Source organism: Atractosteus spatula, chromosome 8 (assembly GCF_055471065.1).
Source record: "Atractosteus spatula isolate fAtrSpa1 chromosome 8, fAtrSpa1.hap1, whole genome shotgun sequence".
In the NCBI taxonomy this organism is placed as follows: domain Eukaryota; kingdom Metazoa; phylum Chordata; class Actinopteri; order Semionotiformes; family Lepisosteidae; genus Atractosteus; species Atractosteus spatula.
The window spans coordinates 53071112-53086718 of record NC_142713.1 but is presented as its reverse complement, the minus strand read 5'-3'; the positions used below and the strand labels follow the sequence as shown (position 1 = coordinate 53086718).

The following is a 15607-nucleotide window of genomic DNA, read 5'->3' as shown; positions in this document are numbered from 1 at the left end:
TCAAACCATGTCACCGTTTGACACTGGCACAATACTTGCCATAATGCTCTCTATGGTATCTCCAAACACTTTGTCTTCCATCCAGTCTGCCAAAGGCGAAACAGCATTCATCAATGGATAGAACACTTCACCACTCTCTCTGCTGCCAGCTCAGATGTTCTCTGGCCAACAGAAGACAGCACTCACACCTCTCAGCTGTCGACATGTTATTCTTTAACAGCCTGCATGTAGAACTTTCTTTTTTTTCTGCAGACAGCAAGCTACAGTAATTCTGCTGGTGCACAGGTTATTTTGTCCTGCAATTTATTGTGTTCTAGAAATGGCGATTTGAAAACAATTATGTATTGGGACCTGACAGATGGTTCTGGTTCTGGGTTATGAGCTGACATCGAACTGTAGCTCTCAGCCCTTTAGGACATGGGCTCCTCATGGATTTGGTTTCCTGATTTCTTAGAACTAGACAGCAGGTTGCTGAAGTAACACATCTCATTCTCTGGACATCTCTTACTGACAGGCTGCCTTTAATTATGCCAGACGTAACCACATGATCTTAATTATTCAAAGGCTACATTGTCGTATAATGAAAAATAAGAAATGATTATTCCTTGCATCTACTGTACAGTATACTGTATGTGTCTCATGGCAGTGATTCAGAACCTGCAGCCCTCAAAAGGAGATCAAGAAAAGAAGAGAGATATTGTGTCACCTGATAAATTAAAGGGGAACTTGGTTATAAATCTGCTTATACTGTAAATGGTTAACTCCCCTACTTCTGTGAACAGTGCCATGGAGAAACCTGGAACATTTATTAGTTTATCATCAGATGAGCAGATTAAACACAGTGTCCCTGGTCACTACAATGGAGAATCGGACTACTGGTCCACAAACACTGCAGCAGCCTAGTTTCCCTGAGAGGTTTCCCCTTCCCAGTACTCACCAGGCCCAACCCTGATGAGCTTCTTAGATCTGAAAAGATTAGAATACAAGGCGATAGTGCTGCTTGCATCAATTTAAATCATGTCTTTATGAATGGCTAGACAGATTCTTAAAAAGACTCATCATGGCCACTACAATTTGACTTAAATGGCAGACATGGTATTTTTATGCAATCCCACGACTTGCACTCTGTTTTGTCATCCCAAGGTAAAATAGTGCAGCAATTCCCCCCTAGTGTTCCCTTACAGAGTGGGTGCTGTATGAAGAGAGGCAGGATATGGTAACTGCAGCTCACTGACTTTATTACCCTTTTGTAGTTGCACTGTGTGCTAGTCACCCAGAGGAGTGTAGCATCCTCATCAGGCAGTGATGGGGCACTGAGCAGATAAGCAGCGGTGCTGGTGATGTCAGCCCCAGGAGAGCATGCTGGGACAGACAGGAAGTTGTTTGGGATAGTTTGGAACTATCAAGGACAGTGTTTACTCCTCGGACTCACAGAGGAGTACAAGGTTTGTGTGCATTTTACTGTATGTGAGTGTGTGGCTGTCCCATGTTTCCCCACCTGCGTATGTGGTTTCAGGTTCCCACCCTGCCGTTCCTGACCTCTATTAGTCAGGACCGCCACCTTCACTAGCTGGTGGGGATGATGGGGAGTCAGAAAGTAGTCAGAGTTCAGAGGGTACCTAGACAGATCATTACAGGGGTGGTACATTGCAATACTAACCAAACTATCAAGAAACACATTGCTCACAATTTAAAATGAAAAGTCCAATTTACAATATGTGCCCAGTAAATTACTGATGTAAAGGTCATCTGTTACATATTCATTGGTTATCAGTATATAAGAGACACATAACAGGCATAAATGTATATGAGCTAATTGTTTAAATTGCAACTCTTCAAAGAATAAAAACTGAAAACAGAACAGGTTTTTAATAGTCATTCAGAAGATCAGTTTTTAGAAACAAATACAGAATCGTCTCCCTTTCTCACCCTAACCTGTTGTCTTCCTTGTCTTATTTACCTCCTTATACTGCAGATATGTAATGTCTAGCTCCTTTAAGTTTGCCAATAGGTTTATATTAGGAGGCTTGGTTGTGTATCTGATCAAAGGCGGTGGTAGAGGGGATCAGCTGCTGAGTTGGTGAGTTCCTCTCTTCCTTGTATGGAAGGCAGTACATGATCATCATCAACAGAGGAGGGGGGTTGCGGAGAGGGGGGGGGGAGGCGGAGGGGTTTACTGTGTGCAACTGATCTAGTGGGGTCTGACACTGGTCTCTCATTGCAGAGGAGGAGATAAAGACCGTTCTACCCCACTTGCAAAATACAATTTCACTGCATCTATTTAAGGAAAACAAACTAACACAGCTGAAACTGAAACGAGAGAGAGAGAGAGAAAGAAAACAGCCGCGATCTGTTAGAAAGTAGCCCTGATGGCGGCTGATCAGATTAGCTAGTGGAGTAACAGACTGTTATCTGGCTAAGTGTCACTACAAGCTGCTGTGGACTTACAGTGCGTTTCTCTCATTAATCACATTCTGGATCGGTGCTTTTTTTCCCCCCTCGTGTGCTGGAAATTGCGTTTAAACGATGGATTCTTACAGGATATCCGTCCTTTTTTTGGTACTCTTCTCCCTGTTAAACAATCTTTCTTCAACGGAGCCGTTTCCTTCTCAAATATTGTAAGTAACAGGAGTTGGGGTCATTTCTAGCTAGGCTACATGAGGTTGTCAGCTGTTTGCCAGACGCTTGGCAGTCCCGTGCGCTGAACCTACCGTTTTTAACAACAGCTGCCGTTTTGAAAATAAAAACAAACTTGTGACAAATTGACATCCTCCCATCTGTTTTGTACAACAGTGATTTGACTTGTCTTTAGTGTTAATACAGTACCAGGAAACATGTAGCGGTCTAATCTGTAAACAGAGATTATGCATTACTCTTTAATTGTAATTTTCTTTGCTCAAGGTATGACGTTAAATTAGCAGTCAGACATATCCTATTTGAAACTGGGTTTAGGATTTAATTTGCCAGAAAATGGGTAGGCGACAGTTACTGAACATTATTTGCGTTGAGGAAATACAGTACGGTGAGAGCTTCATCTGTGCAGGGCAGGGGGTGGCAACTTTCACTATGATATGCTTTGTTCATCATAGATACTCTTAGACTTTATCCGCTGTACCGGTTCATTACGTATATTCAAATATAGCTTTCTTTAAAAAATAGATTTAAAACTGTTGCTCAGCTCAGTAGCTACTGTACTAGCAGCGAAGGTGACCCTTTTTAGATTACGGCGATGTCTGTTGTATATAAGTACATTTAAAGTACATTTCCCTCAATTCGGGTCATGCTCTTACGTTATTATCAATTTTCTGTATACTGCATTCCATAAAACCACATGGCAACTAATTATCAGTGTTGAAAGCTAGTGGTAGTGTCGCTTGATAAAGCTTTTTTCATGTCAACTTGTTGCGAGCCGAAAGGTACTGTATCTGCTTATAAAAGTGCAATTCACAGTGATGGACGTGAATAGGTTGTATGCAGCTCTGTAGAAATATACAGAATTATATTTTTCAGTTCATTCAATGTAGGCACCAAATCGTACACGTTATCTTGCACAGCTTGCATTGTTACTGTGATGAGCAAGATATCTGAACTGCAATCAACTATTGCAGTTACAAAATTCCTATTGAAATGAATGTTTTATAAAAGTATTAGTTGGGATATTAGGAAAGTACATCAAAAAGCCGAAATGACAGCGTCTGATCTTTAAACATGTAAAAACCATCCTATGAGACATAGTTTTTTAGAACTTGTTGAAAATCGGCAGCTCTAAATTAATAGTCTGCAAATTCGAAGCACTCTACAAAAGTATTTTCTGTTTGATATTTTTAATATATATTAGTTTTTTTTTAAATATTACACACTTGTTTTATATGGCGGTAAGGGAGGTTCCTTGGGGATCAACAAAATTACATTCAATGAAAATTATTTTAACATTTAAAGTTAAACATTTTTTCCTTTCTTATAAATAAAATAAATACATCCATTGATTTGTTTACATGTATGCTTATTCCACATAGACTACTGAATGATTTATTTTAAACTAGTTTTTATACAACACGTTACGAACATTCGTAGAATTACAGTTGTTTGAACTAGTGTTTCGGTGGTGGCATTGATTTTTATTTTTTTTTGCACGCTCTTTTATAGCTTCAGTTTGAGAATGAACTGCAATTATGTGTATCAAGACTCAATCATGTTTAGAATATTTTGACTGGAGAGCTTAGGAAAAGAAACCAGTAAAGTGCAAGGTGGTTACTGTTTTCCCAGAATACATATTGCACGTGGTTATACTGTAGAACCCTTTTCTTAAAATAAACCGTAGAGAGATGTCCTAACTTAAATTGAGTGCTTCATATTCATACTCAGAAAGGGAATATGTTGTAGACAGAATGGTTCATAATTAAAAATTGTGCCCGTACTTATACATAGTGGCTAGTTCGATATTAAACTAAAAACTGAATACCCGGTTGCCATGTTGCTGTGTATTTTAAATATATACTGTATTTTATTTTCTTAAATTGTTTTCACAACGCGCATGAAAACAACGAAACCTTATATGGAGAAAGTCTCAAAGATATTTATATGCTTGTTAGTGTTTTTTTTTTGTTGGGCAGGGCATTGTGACTGGCAGAAATCGAGGAGCAGACAGTGATTCATCACCTTGTGCCATCTAGCCTTTGCCATTAATACGGTCTACGTTTATAACAAATGCATGAATCTGACGTGCTGTATATGGAAGTCAGAATTAGAAGGCAGTGCTAATCCTTATGACTCTTGTTTTTGCCAGTGGTGCAGATGCATTTTTAGTTTCTTGTCAGCAGAGGAAAGGAGTGGGTATCACTTTTGTTATCTGTATTCTGGGTACCTTCATTTAACTGTTTTTGACTGCACCACAACCATGAAAGTGTCAGAAAATGTGAACAAAAGTTCTTTTGGAGACAAGATAAAAAGACTCTGGGGGCAAATATGGATAGAGGATAATATAAAAGCTGACAGGGTTCCTTTATACAGTATGTGTTAGGGCTCATTTAAATTGTACAAAAGCAACACAAGCTCTTTTCTCTGCAAACAGGAGCATTAAAATGCTTTTCCTTATTATATTGGCGGCATGCTTTATATGGTGCATATGCAAGTTGCTGTCTGGCTTGTTGCTTGTTCAACTGCACTTTCTTACTGTAATTTGCTGTGCGATCCACCTCTCATTTCACACCCTGTACAGTACAATGGGAGCTGCCCTGATTACAGTGTAAAAAAAGATATACATCTTGCATTTATATAGTTTTGGGGGGCTTAGGAATAACATCATAGCATAAAAACATAAAGCTGATGCGCTTGCTGCCAGAAGTGCCCTTGAAGATTTTAAAAATAAAAAGAAATTAACGTCTGCATTGCCGAACGGTTAAATTTCTTTTGTTCTTTTCACTTTAGTTGTCTTATTTTGAGCTGTTGAAGGTGTGGATCTTATTGTTAATAAAGTGTGAGTTATGCTGTGCCAGTGATACTGTAAGTGAAGGAAGGATTTGTTTTCACCACAGGGCTACACCCTACATCAGGGTTTTTAATGGGTATCTTTTTTGTTGTTCAATTGATTTCTTTAAAACATGAGAAAATTTCACTTAAAATTAGAAAGCTGCTGCTGAATCAAAGTGCAAACATTACTGTGAACAAGAAAGTGATTTTTATATCCTAATTTGGGGAAAGATATACGGTGTATTGTGAGATGCGTCTGCATCTAGGGAACTCAGACAGCTTTGTCATCCTCAAAGTCTTAATTTGATCTGAGAGCTGGCAAGAGACCTTTAGCTTTTTGTTTGATTCCAGCTGAAGCCACTACATTTCTTATTAAGTCTGAAATCAGAACATATGGAACCAGTCAAGGAGCCCGATATGAAAGAGTCTTAGAGGGTGCTTGAATCACAAAAAAGATGAAAATAAATGGAAATTGAGAAAGTAGATTACGATATACTGTATGTAAATATTTAGCCTAAACAGTTTATACTCATAGTTATACTCCATAAACTCCATGGGGCTCCTAAAATGATATATTTCAATTAATCTGACAATACAGTCTAAGATGAATTAACATAAAACTGAATGATCAGTAAAAATAATACATAATACAAGTGTGCATGTACCCGCAAGAGAAAAATATGTTTGAATACAGTTTTCGTGGTTAAGTTTTATTTTTGTGCTGTTTTAAAGTCCTCATCTCTTTCAATTTGCTGTTAGTTCTTTATCCTTCTACAAAATTGGAGGCCACATGTGTGACCATCTCAAAAACAGAAGTGGTCCATGTTTTCAAGAAGTGGTTTCTGTACTGGATGAAATACAAAGGCACATGGGCTGTTCTCTATCATCTCAAAGCTCATATCTTTTTCTGCCAGTAGGCTATTGAACACTACTGATTTTAACAAGGACAGATTTCCGAACGTTTATCTAAGTTGCTAAAATGGTAAAAAAGCATGCCTGTTCTTAATAGTATTACTACTACTATTACACATATACAACTTACTCTGAGTGTTATTACCCTTTATTTGTTGAAAAAGAAACAATCAGAGGAAATTAAATGTGTTATATGAAAGTAAATTTTAAACTATGGTGATGGGGTACAAATACCACTCTAGGCTTATATGATGTTGCCTTCCTAAGGTTCGGCTAAATGCATTTGTTGATGCACTTCTGCGCTTCTCCACCTCTTCTACTGTGCAGAACGACCGCTGTGTGTTGCCCAGGTGGGGCAGCTGGTGCAGAATGTTTGCTGTGTGGCACACAGATGGGGCTGCTGGTGCTGAATGACCGCTGTGTGGTACACAGATGGGGCTGCTGGTGCTGAATGGCCGCTGTGTGGCACACAGATGGGGCTGCTGGTGCTGAATGACCGCTGTGTGGCACACAGATGGGGCTGCTGGTGCTGAATGGCCGCTGTGTGGCACACAGATGGGGCAGCTGGTGCAGAATGACCGCTATGTGTCGCCCAGGTGGGGCAGCTGGTGCAGAATGACCGCTATGTGTCGCCCAGGTGGGGCTGCATGTCAATGCATGTCAAATGCAAGGATAGAATGAATCCCCTGCCTTATGCAAAACATTTTGAAATGAAAACCCTATTAAGTGCAAGGAATTATTATTAATTATTAAATTTGAATCTGTCTATCCATAGGTACAGTATGTAGCATATTGCATACTGTAAACAAATCATCCATTAAACATTGTGGACATTAAGCATTTAAAATAATGCATTTGTTATGGAGTGCATCAATATTATTGATTGCACAGCTGTGCTGCACTAACAATGCAGACAGAACCACCACCCTGACAACTTGGCACAGAATATGTTGCACAAAATGGTGTATAAAGTGCTACATTGCAGGGCTTATGACGATGGTTAATTCAGAAGCTCGCTGCATCTAATTTCTTTGGTGAGCCTTTGATGACATGCACTTTTAATTATAAGTCTTGCAAGTTACAAATAATAATAATAAATAATTAAAAAACATTTAGAGACAATATTGTGGTAATGTGTTAACAAATGTTCAGCAAGTAAATAACAACATCGGTTAATATTTTGTCTAAATCTCCCTCAATAGCAAGATAAAGAAAAAGGTTAACAAGCAAATCTTGTGCTACTGTATGTCTCCTCTTCTCAGTTTAACCATTTTTATTATTTAAAGTAATTTTAATATGTTTTTTTATAGTCATTCTGTATCTTTATGGCAGGAGGTGGCAAGAGAATGAAATAGATTATTTAATTTTTCAGCGGTTGTTTTTAAGTGTGACCGGCGTTCTGAGACATCATCGACATCATAGCTTAATCTGAACAGTTGTACAGTCTCGATTTATATACAATGTGAAACAGAACAGTGTACCGTAGATATTTTGATCCTGAGTACGTCTGTTTGCTAGAGGGATTATGATTGTGCGGAGGGCTTCTTCGCAAAGGTGGTGTGGGCACCAATATTGGGCTGCATGTCAGTGGCAAAAAGGTCAGGAGAAAATATTTTTTCCATTATATCATTGGGTTTACATTTGGCACGATCATGCTGTTGGCACTGGCACAATGATTATGCATCCCAGAATCACCCATTTATAATTAAAAAACAGAAAAAAATGCTGCAAAATGCAACAGCCTTATGTTAATATCAGTAAAAGATAAAGTTTATTTGTAATTAGTACAGAATTGTGAAAGATGTTTCCTAGATATTACAGCTGCTCACAGTTATTTCATACATTTCCCCAGGGAGGCTTGTGATGACTTCTGTTTTTCTCTCATGGTGCAAATATGGTACCATGCAGCATGCACAGTAAATAACCGAAGTTCACGAGGAATGACAGCAGCCGAAAGCTTGGGAGAAATTAGAATCGTTTATTGTGATGTGGAGATTTGGCGTAACCCGCTTGGCTGAGGGCCAACCTCCCGGCCGTCGGACGGGGAGGATAGGACCCCCCAAAAGAACCAAGCGGGACCCCCCAGGCACCAGTGCAGAAAAAACAAAAACAAAAGATTATTGGGCCAATTCAGCTGAGGAGAGAAAGTGCCTGCTTGAGGATACCGGGGTTAGTTTTAATGTATGCATGGTAAGCCTCAGAGGATCGACGGCCGAGTTGCTTGATGAGATACTCGGGTATGCCTTAGCGAGTGGCGGAGGATGCGGCCCCTGATCCAGAGAATTGTTTAGGAGGGTATCATGATACGGCCCGTCTCCTTTGCGAACAGAGGGACAGTAGGCGAAGCTCCGGCGGCGATGCGAAAATGTGCGTAACGGGATAGAGGCTCGAAAGGGCTTACGTAGGAACAGAGTTTGAAATAATAGATGAGAGTGGCGGATCCGAGTTGGTTGGTTTTGCTTTTCTTGAGATAGAAGGTCAGTGTCTCGGAAAATAAGATGGAGATGTTGGATAAGCAGGGTTGAGAAGAAGGATCGAAGGATGTGGAATTAGCGGTAATTTCGGAGCACCTTAGGAAGATAAAGAAGGCTAACGAGAATAAAGATTCAAGAGGGCGGTCGACCCGGGGCGAGTGGTAACCTGACCTGACGACGTAGATGCAGGATTCAAGGATGTCTGAGGTAAGTGGTGCGCGTTGGTTCGGAAGTGGTTTTTCAAGCCACTGAAAGCCTTTAAGGAGAGTAATTTGAGGGTGGATAAGGGATGGACAGATCGTGCCGAAAAGGAGTGGATGCCGCACAGGTATACTTTGGCGGTGGATGCTCGTACCTTGAGTGAGTTTCTACGATAGCAAACGAAGGATGATACGGTGAGAATGTCAAAAGAACGGAATCTTGTTCGCGGAGAGGTGGAAGGATTGGAAGCCCTTCCAGGCATTGCAGTAAGAATTGAGAGTTCGAGGGGCGATCCCTAAGAGGATAGTTTGCTGGGCCAGCTGGAGATAGCGATGGAAAGGATGATTCAGAGGAACGCGAGTTCCGAATAGGGAGGTACTGTGCACGGGTTCAGTCTTGCATCTGGTGCCAAGTTCCTGAATTGAAAGCGAGAGAGAGAGTCAGCTATCTCATTAAGGTGGCCTGGAATGTGAGCAGCTACGCGGATGAATTGATGTGTGAGAGAAATCCATTTAAGGCGGCAGAGGAATTTCATGATGAATTGGGATGAAGACCTTCCTTTGTTGATTATATGAACTACTGCATGGATGGCCGAATGGATGAGGACGGTTTTTGTTTCCAATTGTGGCCCCAAAGAGAAGCAGCAACGACAATTGGAAATATTTCTAACAAGGCCGATGACTGGTTGGCGAGAGGGATTGGAGAGAAATCAGGAGGCCAAGAGCCGCAAACCATTGGCCTTTGTAATAGCCTCCGAAACCGACTGAGGGGGCTGCGTCTGTGAAAAGCTGGATATCCTCAGTGTCAGAGAGGAGGTCATCGAAGGAAAGAGATGCCATTCAAGTTGGCCAAGAGAAGCTGCCAAAGCCTGAGCTCGGATTTGCAGTTGGCTGAAGGGCTTACGTGGTGGTAAAGAGAGGGCACGGAAGAGGCGAGGTCGAGAAGGTAGACCGTCCTTGAGAAATGATACGCATGGCGTAATTGAGGTGGCCGAGCGGAGAGAGAAGTTCCCTCTTTGTGCGAAATTTGGCGGAAGAATAGATAGAGATATACATCTGGATCTTGTCGATTTTGTCGCGAGGCAGGGAAGCGGAGAAATTGATGGAATTGAGGGTGATCCCGAGGAATTGGATTATGAGAGGGGCCAGTTGTTTTGTCCATGGCAAGGGGTACCCCTAGTTTTCTAAAACCGGAAAGAAGTGTGGTGGAGGCTCTTGCAGGTGGGGTGTGAGGAAAGTCTATGGTAAGGAAATTGTTGAGAAGGTGGACGAGAAAAGGAAGCTCATAGTTATTAGACGGGATCCAGCCGAGAGCTTCAGCTAAGGTACCGAAAATGTTTTGGGCTACTCCTACGTCCGAAGGTAAGGCGGACTGCGAAGAATGAACCGCCAATGAACTCCGAAGAGGTGCCAGAGGTCTGGGTCGGGAGGCATAACTTTAACGGCACTGGAGATGTTGGCCTTGGCGAGCCCGGACGGACCGCTATACCAATGGGATCGATATGGTATGCAGGGAATGGGGAAGAGTCAAGTGGGCCAATCGTGAAACCGTTCTCGACTTTGGATGCTAGCAAGGAATCAACGGAGTGGGGGATCGGCGGTGGCAGATTGCAAATTTTTGCAAAGACGAAGGAAGAAGGAAGTGTGCACGGGCCTGGTGAGAATCCGAAGGAAAGGCCGTCGAGTAAGATGTGGGTGGAAGAGGGGTCGGGGTGACGGAGCAGGCCGAAAGCAAGAGCGGGGATATCGATTGGGGTAGACGGAAAAGCCAGTAGTCTTTTGGGAACGCTGAAGGTGGAGCGAGCATGGAAGGGCCGGCGGGGGCAGGCAGAGCGAGCATTAGCTTCGCCGCAGAAGCTGGAAATGTGAAGGAAGCGACGAAGGGGGGAGGTACGTGTAGAGGAATTGAAGATGTTGGAGATTTGTTGGCCTCTGATCATCACGATGGGGCGACCGCGAACATCTTTGGACCGGGAAGGTTTGAAGAAGACCTGGCAGGAGAATAGATGCTGTGGGGGAGAAGGGGCGGAGTCAGGGTTGGGCTTGCGGACGGTATCTGGGCAAAGATTTGATGAATGTGTCCAAGAGGAAGTCTTGGTCGCAGGAAAGAGCTTGGACACCGGTGAAAGTGCGGCAGTAAAGCTCAATGTCGAGGGCTCCCCAGTAGGTGTGCTGGTTCCATTGGAGTAGGCGGGCAGCGGCCTCGGCCAAGAACTGCTTATGGTAATCGTAGAACAGGGAGCCCTTGAAGAGGACAGATAGATCGGGGATGCTGTGCGTGTAATCGTCGAGTTCCTGACGACGTTGGGGAAAAGCGGAGCACGTGATGTCGTGGAAAATGCTGAAAGCCAAGCAGAAGTCGAAAATTCGAAGGACTGAAGCAGAGTGAGGGTCAGAAGATTTGAGAGTAACGGAAATCGAGCCGCGGTCGACTGTTCTAGAATCGGAGTTGCAAGTGGAGGAAGAGAGAAGGTGAGCTAGATTGACGTCCGCCTCAGAATTTGCTGCCGGAGTGAAAAGGGAATGGGAGGAGGACTAAACTTTAGTGCGTTAGGAGGAGCTGGGAGAGGAACGGCTGTTCGGAGAGGAAAGTCCTTAGTAAAGGGGAGATTGGAATCCAGGGCCGAAGGCATGGGATGACGGATGCCATGTTGGACACCGGGGAAGGGAGAAGATGAGGAGGGAGGAAGAGCGGAAAGCAGATTGTGGTAGGAGGGGTTTGACGGATCTGGGGCCTGAAGCTCGGTGGCTTGGGATATGGAAGCCGAAGACTGTTGAGGAAATGAAGCAGGGGCGAAGGCTGCGTTAAGGACTGAGGAGGCTGCTGAGTCGTCTTGGACGCCAGGGGGTGGGAGAGGGTAAGGGCCGCCTGCTGGCTGAGCTGGGGGTCGTTTACTAGCTGGCCTTCGGGCCGTGGAGACAGCAGCAGGGGCCGAAAGAAAAGAAACCGGGGCCGAAGGCACCAAGCTGGCGGAGCTTGAGCCATGTTGGACGCCGGAGGTAGAGACAGAGGAGAGTGCAGAAATTAGATTAAGCGGAGAAGGGGGGGGCGTGAGCCTGGGGCCTTAGACTCAGCAGCAAGGAGATTAGGGCAGGAGGCTGGGTGCAGTTGTTCAGCAGAGGGATGGATTGCTTGGGGGAAGAGACAGACACGGACATAATCAGGACAAGACAAGACAAGACAGAAGATGCGACAGGCAGAGGCGCGGGCGGCCTCGGGGTCCTCACGTTGGGATGAGTGGCGGCAGCGCGGGTGATGTCATCAGAGGGCGCCGGGGGAAGCTGGGGAGTTGATGTTTCCTTATGTAGACTGCGGTTAAGTACAGGGAAAACAAGCTTTTTTTTTTTGGAAGCGTTTCTTTTAAAATGGACGCCATGTTTTCGAAGTATCCTCTGGAGGCTTGCTACGGTCCGGTTGGAAGTCGCGAGGGATGATCCAGGAGAAGGGGGAACCGATGTGCGTGAAGCGCGGCGGCAGGGACATCCTCGAGAGAAGCGGGGGTTATTTGGAGATTTTGCCGTGGAGGAACGGGGAGGCTGGGTTTGTAATGAGAGAGGGACTACGACGGCGGAACGCAGTCTTCGGCGAGGAGTTGGATCTTGTGAGGACTGGCTGGGAGATGAGCGGCGCTGATGTGGCACGGCGGCTGAAGGAGGCGATGAGACGGAGGTGAGGGGAGCTGTGGGGGGTGGACTGGACGAGAGAGATAGGAGAGTCTCCTGCGCTGCAAAAAGGTCTTCGTCGGAGCGGCGGATTTGTAGATCCATGAGAAGGGAGCACGGATTCGAGCTAGGCGAAGACAAACCATGCAGAAAACGAACGAGGAAGAGGAGAGAGTGACGTTTGATATTTATGGAGACCGGTTGCTTACGTCAGAATTAGTGAGAATTGCAGCAGCTGTGTCGAATGAGCGCGGCTGCCTTCATTCCTCCCGAACTTTCATTAAAAACTCCATTGGGTGAATTGCTGCTACCTCTCTTTAAAACCTTATTTTTTGTTTTACTTTGCTTGTAAAGCCACAAAAATATTGTAAAACACCAGACAGATATGCAGAGCACATAGGTGGTTCTGATATGATGTCTGCATTGTTATAATTGTTATTCACATAACCTAATAAATACAATGTAAATCATAATATAATTGCATTGTTGATTGCTATTTATCCGGCCATCCCTTTTCATAAAGTTGCTTATTGTGGGTGAAGGTTGTGCCCTGGACAGGATGCCAGTCCATCACAAGACAAACACTCACAAAAGCACACATGCAAAATTTAGAGACAATTGCAAGTCAGATGGGTAAATTTCCATCCACTATATGTTGCCATATATGCATTATTTGTTATAGTATTAATAATTCCAGAGTAATAAGTATTTTTCACTATGTCAAAGTCTGGGAAAATCCCACCGATTGGACAGGCACTCATGCACTGGATATTTAAATGGAAAACAAGGATAGAAGTGGGGTATGTAATACAGACCATACCTCTGATGAAGCAAATGTAATGTAGTAATCGATCACAAAAAGGGCATTTGCTTCTTTGGTCAGGATAATTCCAAGAAACTGTGGTTTCTATTTTACAGTACAAACCTCAATGAGGAGATACAAAAAGAAAGCAAACACAGTAGCTATGCAAATATACAGGGGTTAAGGAACAAAGAGAAAGCAAATTACATGAAAACATGGAAACAATAAAGACCGACTATCAGGAGGTCCAAGGTTTCCTAGTCTATTCGCAGGTTCCTCCTGATTTTGATAAGATATGAAACAATAAGTAATACTATATTGTGCTTATTAAAGCAAACAGTGTAGTTCTTCTTATATGGAAGGGAAGGCTGGAGCTTGAAAACACTTGATTCAGATGAGAAGAGTGTCAAAGATGCCCAGAACAACAAATTTAATGTTTAAACTTTCTAACTTTAAATTTAAAAAAACTTTTTTAGGTGTGTAAAGTTTCAGAATTTCTAAGATGGCAAATATATTCTCTGAACACATTTTAAAAAGAAATTCCTAATTCCTAAATTTTCAGGTAGTTATTTTTTGGTTGTCATTATTATTTTGTTATTATTCTACTTCTGTAATGCTAAAATAGAGACCTTTGCATTAGTGAAATAATAAATGTACTGTACATTGACGTACTTGAAATAACAAAATTAAATGAAAATTAAATTGGTCTTTTAGTAACTGTGAATAAATAACCTGACACTGAAAAAAACATTTTTTTATTATGTAGCACTTTATTTTTACGACTTATATTCATCTCATCCACATGAACAATTTAAGGAAACAAGCTGCGTTTCAGCACATGTTGTGTTACAGCAACCTATAACACAACTGTCAGCAGAATTTAAAATGGTTGCCACCATAAATGGCAACATAAACAAATGTCTTCCTGCAATGTTTACATTTTGATACCAGGCCGTACTGCTTCTCATGGTGACACTCATGGCTTTTTGGGGAAAATACTACTTTAAGGTATTGTCATAGAAAATAGTGAAACAAATGATATTACCAGCACTGATTTAATAGTAACAAAACTTGGATATTTTGCTGAACATTCTTATCACCTTTCTTACAGTAAGTGTTAGCCAGTATTTTCACTAAGAGGTTCCAGATGTGGTAACATGTGGTAAACAGCTGTGCAAAACCATTTCAGTAGATGGGCAAATCTGGTGGTGAATACAAAATACTGATCAATAGTCAACTATTGTATATGCTGTCATAGTGGACTAAGTTTCTTTGACCAATTACCAAGAATCTGCAGATGATCATGGTAAATGAAATTCTCTTCACAGACAGAATCATGTAGCTTGTTCTTCATGGCTCCATTGTGCATGAGCAATAACTTGTAAGATGTTGATATTGCGTAGTGCAGATAACACAGTGTTGGCTTATTTGTGCATCTGTGCTCATACCTTTTGTAAACTATGACTGTGGGCTCTAAGTGAAAATGTGTCTGATGGTGACACTTCTGCTAAACCCTGCCCACACATTCACTATTAGATGTTGAAGGGTCTATTCAATAAATGCACATTGATTAGTCTCACTCTAGATAATGCAATTGCTGGTGTTCAATGAGCAGGGGAGATGGAAGTCAGCTTCATCAATCCACAACACTGTCATCCACTTGAACACATGCAATTAAATCCAAGGCAGAGTTCAACTGCTCCTGTGGATCTACAGAAACAATTCTGTAAGCTTGTATATGTAGAAAAACTGCTCTGGGCACAGTTTAGTTAAATGCATGGAGATCTCTTTGCTGAATGCCTTTTGATTGCTTATAAAAGTGTGAAAACTTTACGAAGTAGTATTCTATAAACCTAATTTACCCACCTTAGGGAAGTTACAAAAATAAGAATTCTAAGAAAGACCGATAGAGGACTTGTTTAAATTATGGTAATATTTTTGTCTACCAAAAATATTTTGCATCTGTATATAGAGAAAGCCTCTCGACTTTCATATAAGGCCCGAGCCAAGTCAAAACTTTGATCCTCCTCCTTTGGTGTCTTTTTTTCGTGAAGCCTCTTCTGCCTTCATTTTGAAGAGTAAGATGT

General features: G+C 42.3%; 1 protein-coding gene across 5 annotated transcripts in view; it reads left to right on the top strand.

Moving 5' to 3' along the window:
- The first annotated feature begins 2217 nt into the window (after positions 1 to 2217).
- The window catches only part of cacna2d1 (calcium voltage-gated channel auxiliary subunit alpha2delta 1), a 244803-nt gene continuing 231413 nt past the window's right edge, over positions 2218 to 15607 (top strand). For 4 of the 5 annotated variants that reach the window (XM_088923201.1, XM_088923200.1, XM_088923199.1 and 1 more), the window contains exon 1: positions 2218 to 2618. In XM_088923201.1, coding sequence (XP_088779327.1) covers positions 2527 to 2618 — 92 coding nt within the window. In that variant the 5' untranslated portion in view covers positions 2218 to 2526. Of the gene's footprint in view, positions 2619 to 8978; positions 9063 to 15607 lie in introns of those variants that run through there. The other variant, XM_088923202.1, reaches the window with a different exon arrangement.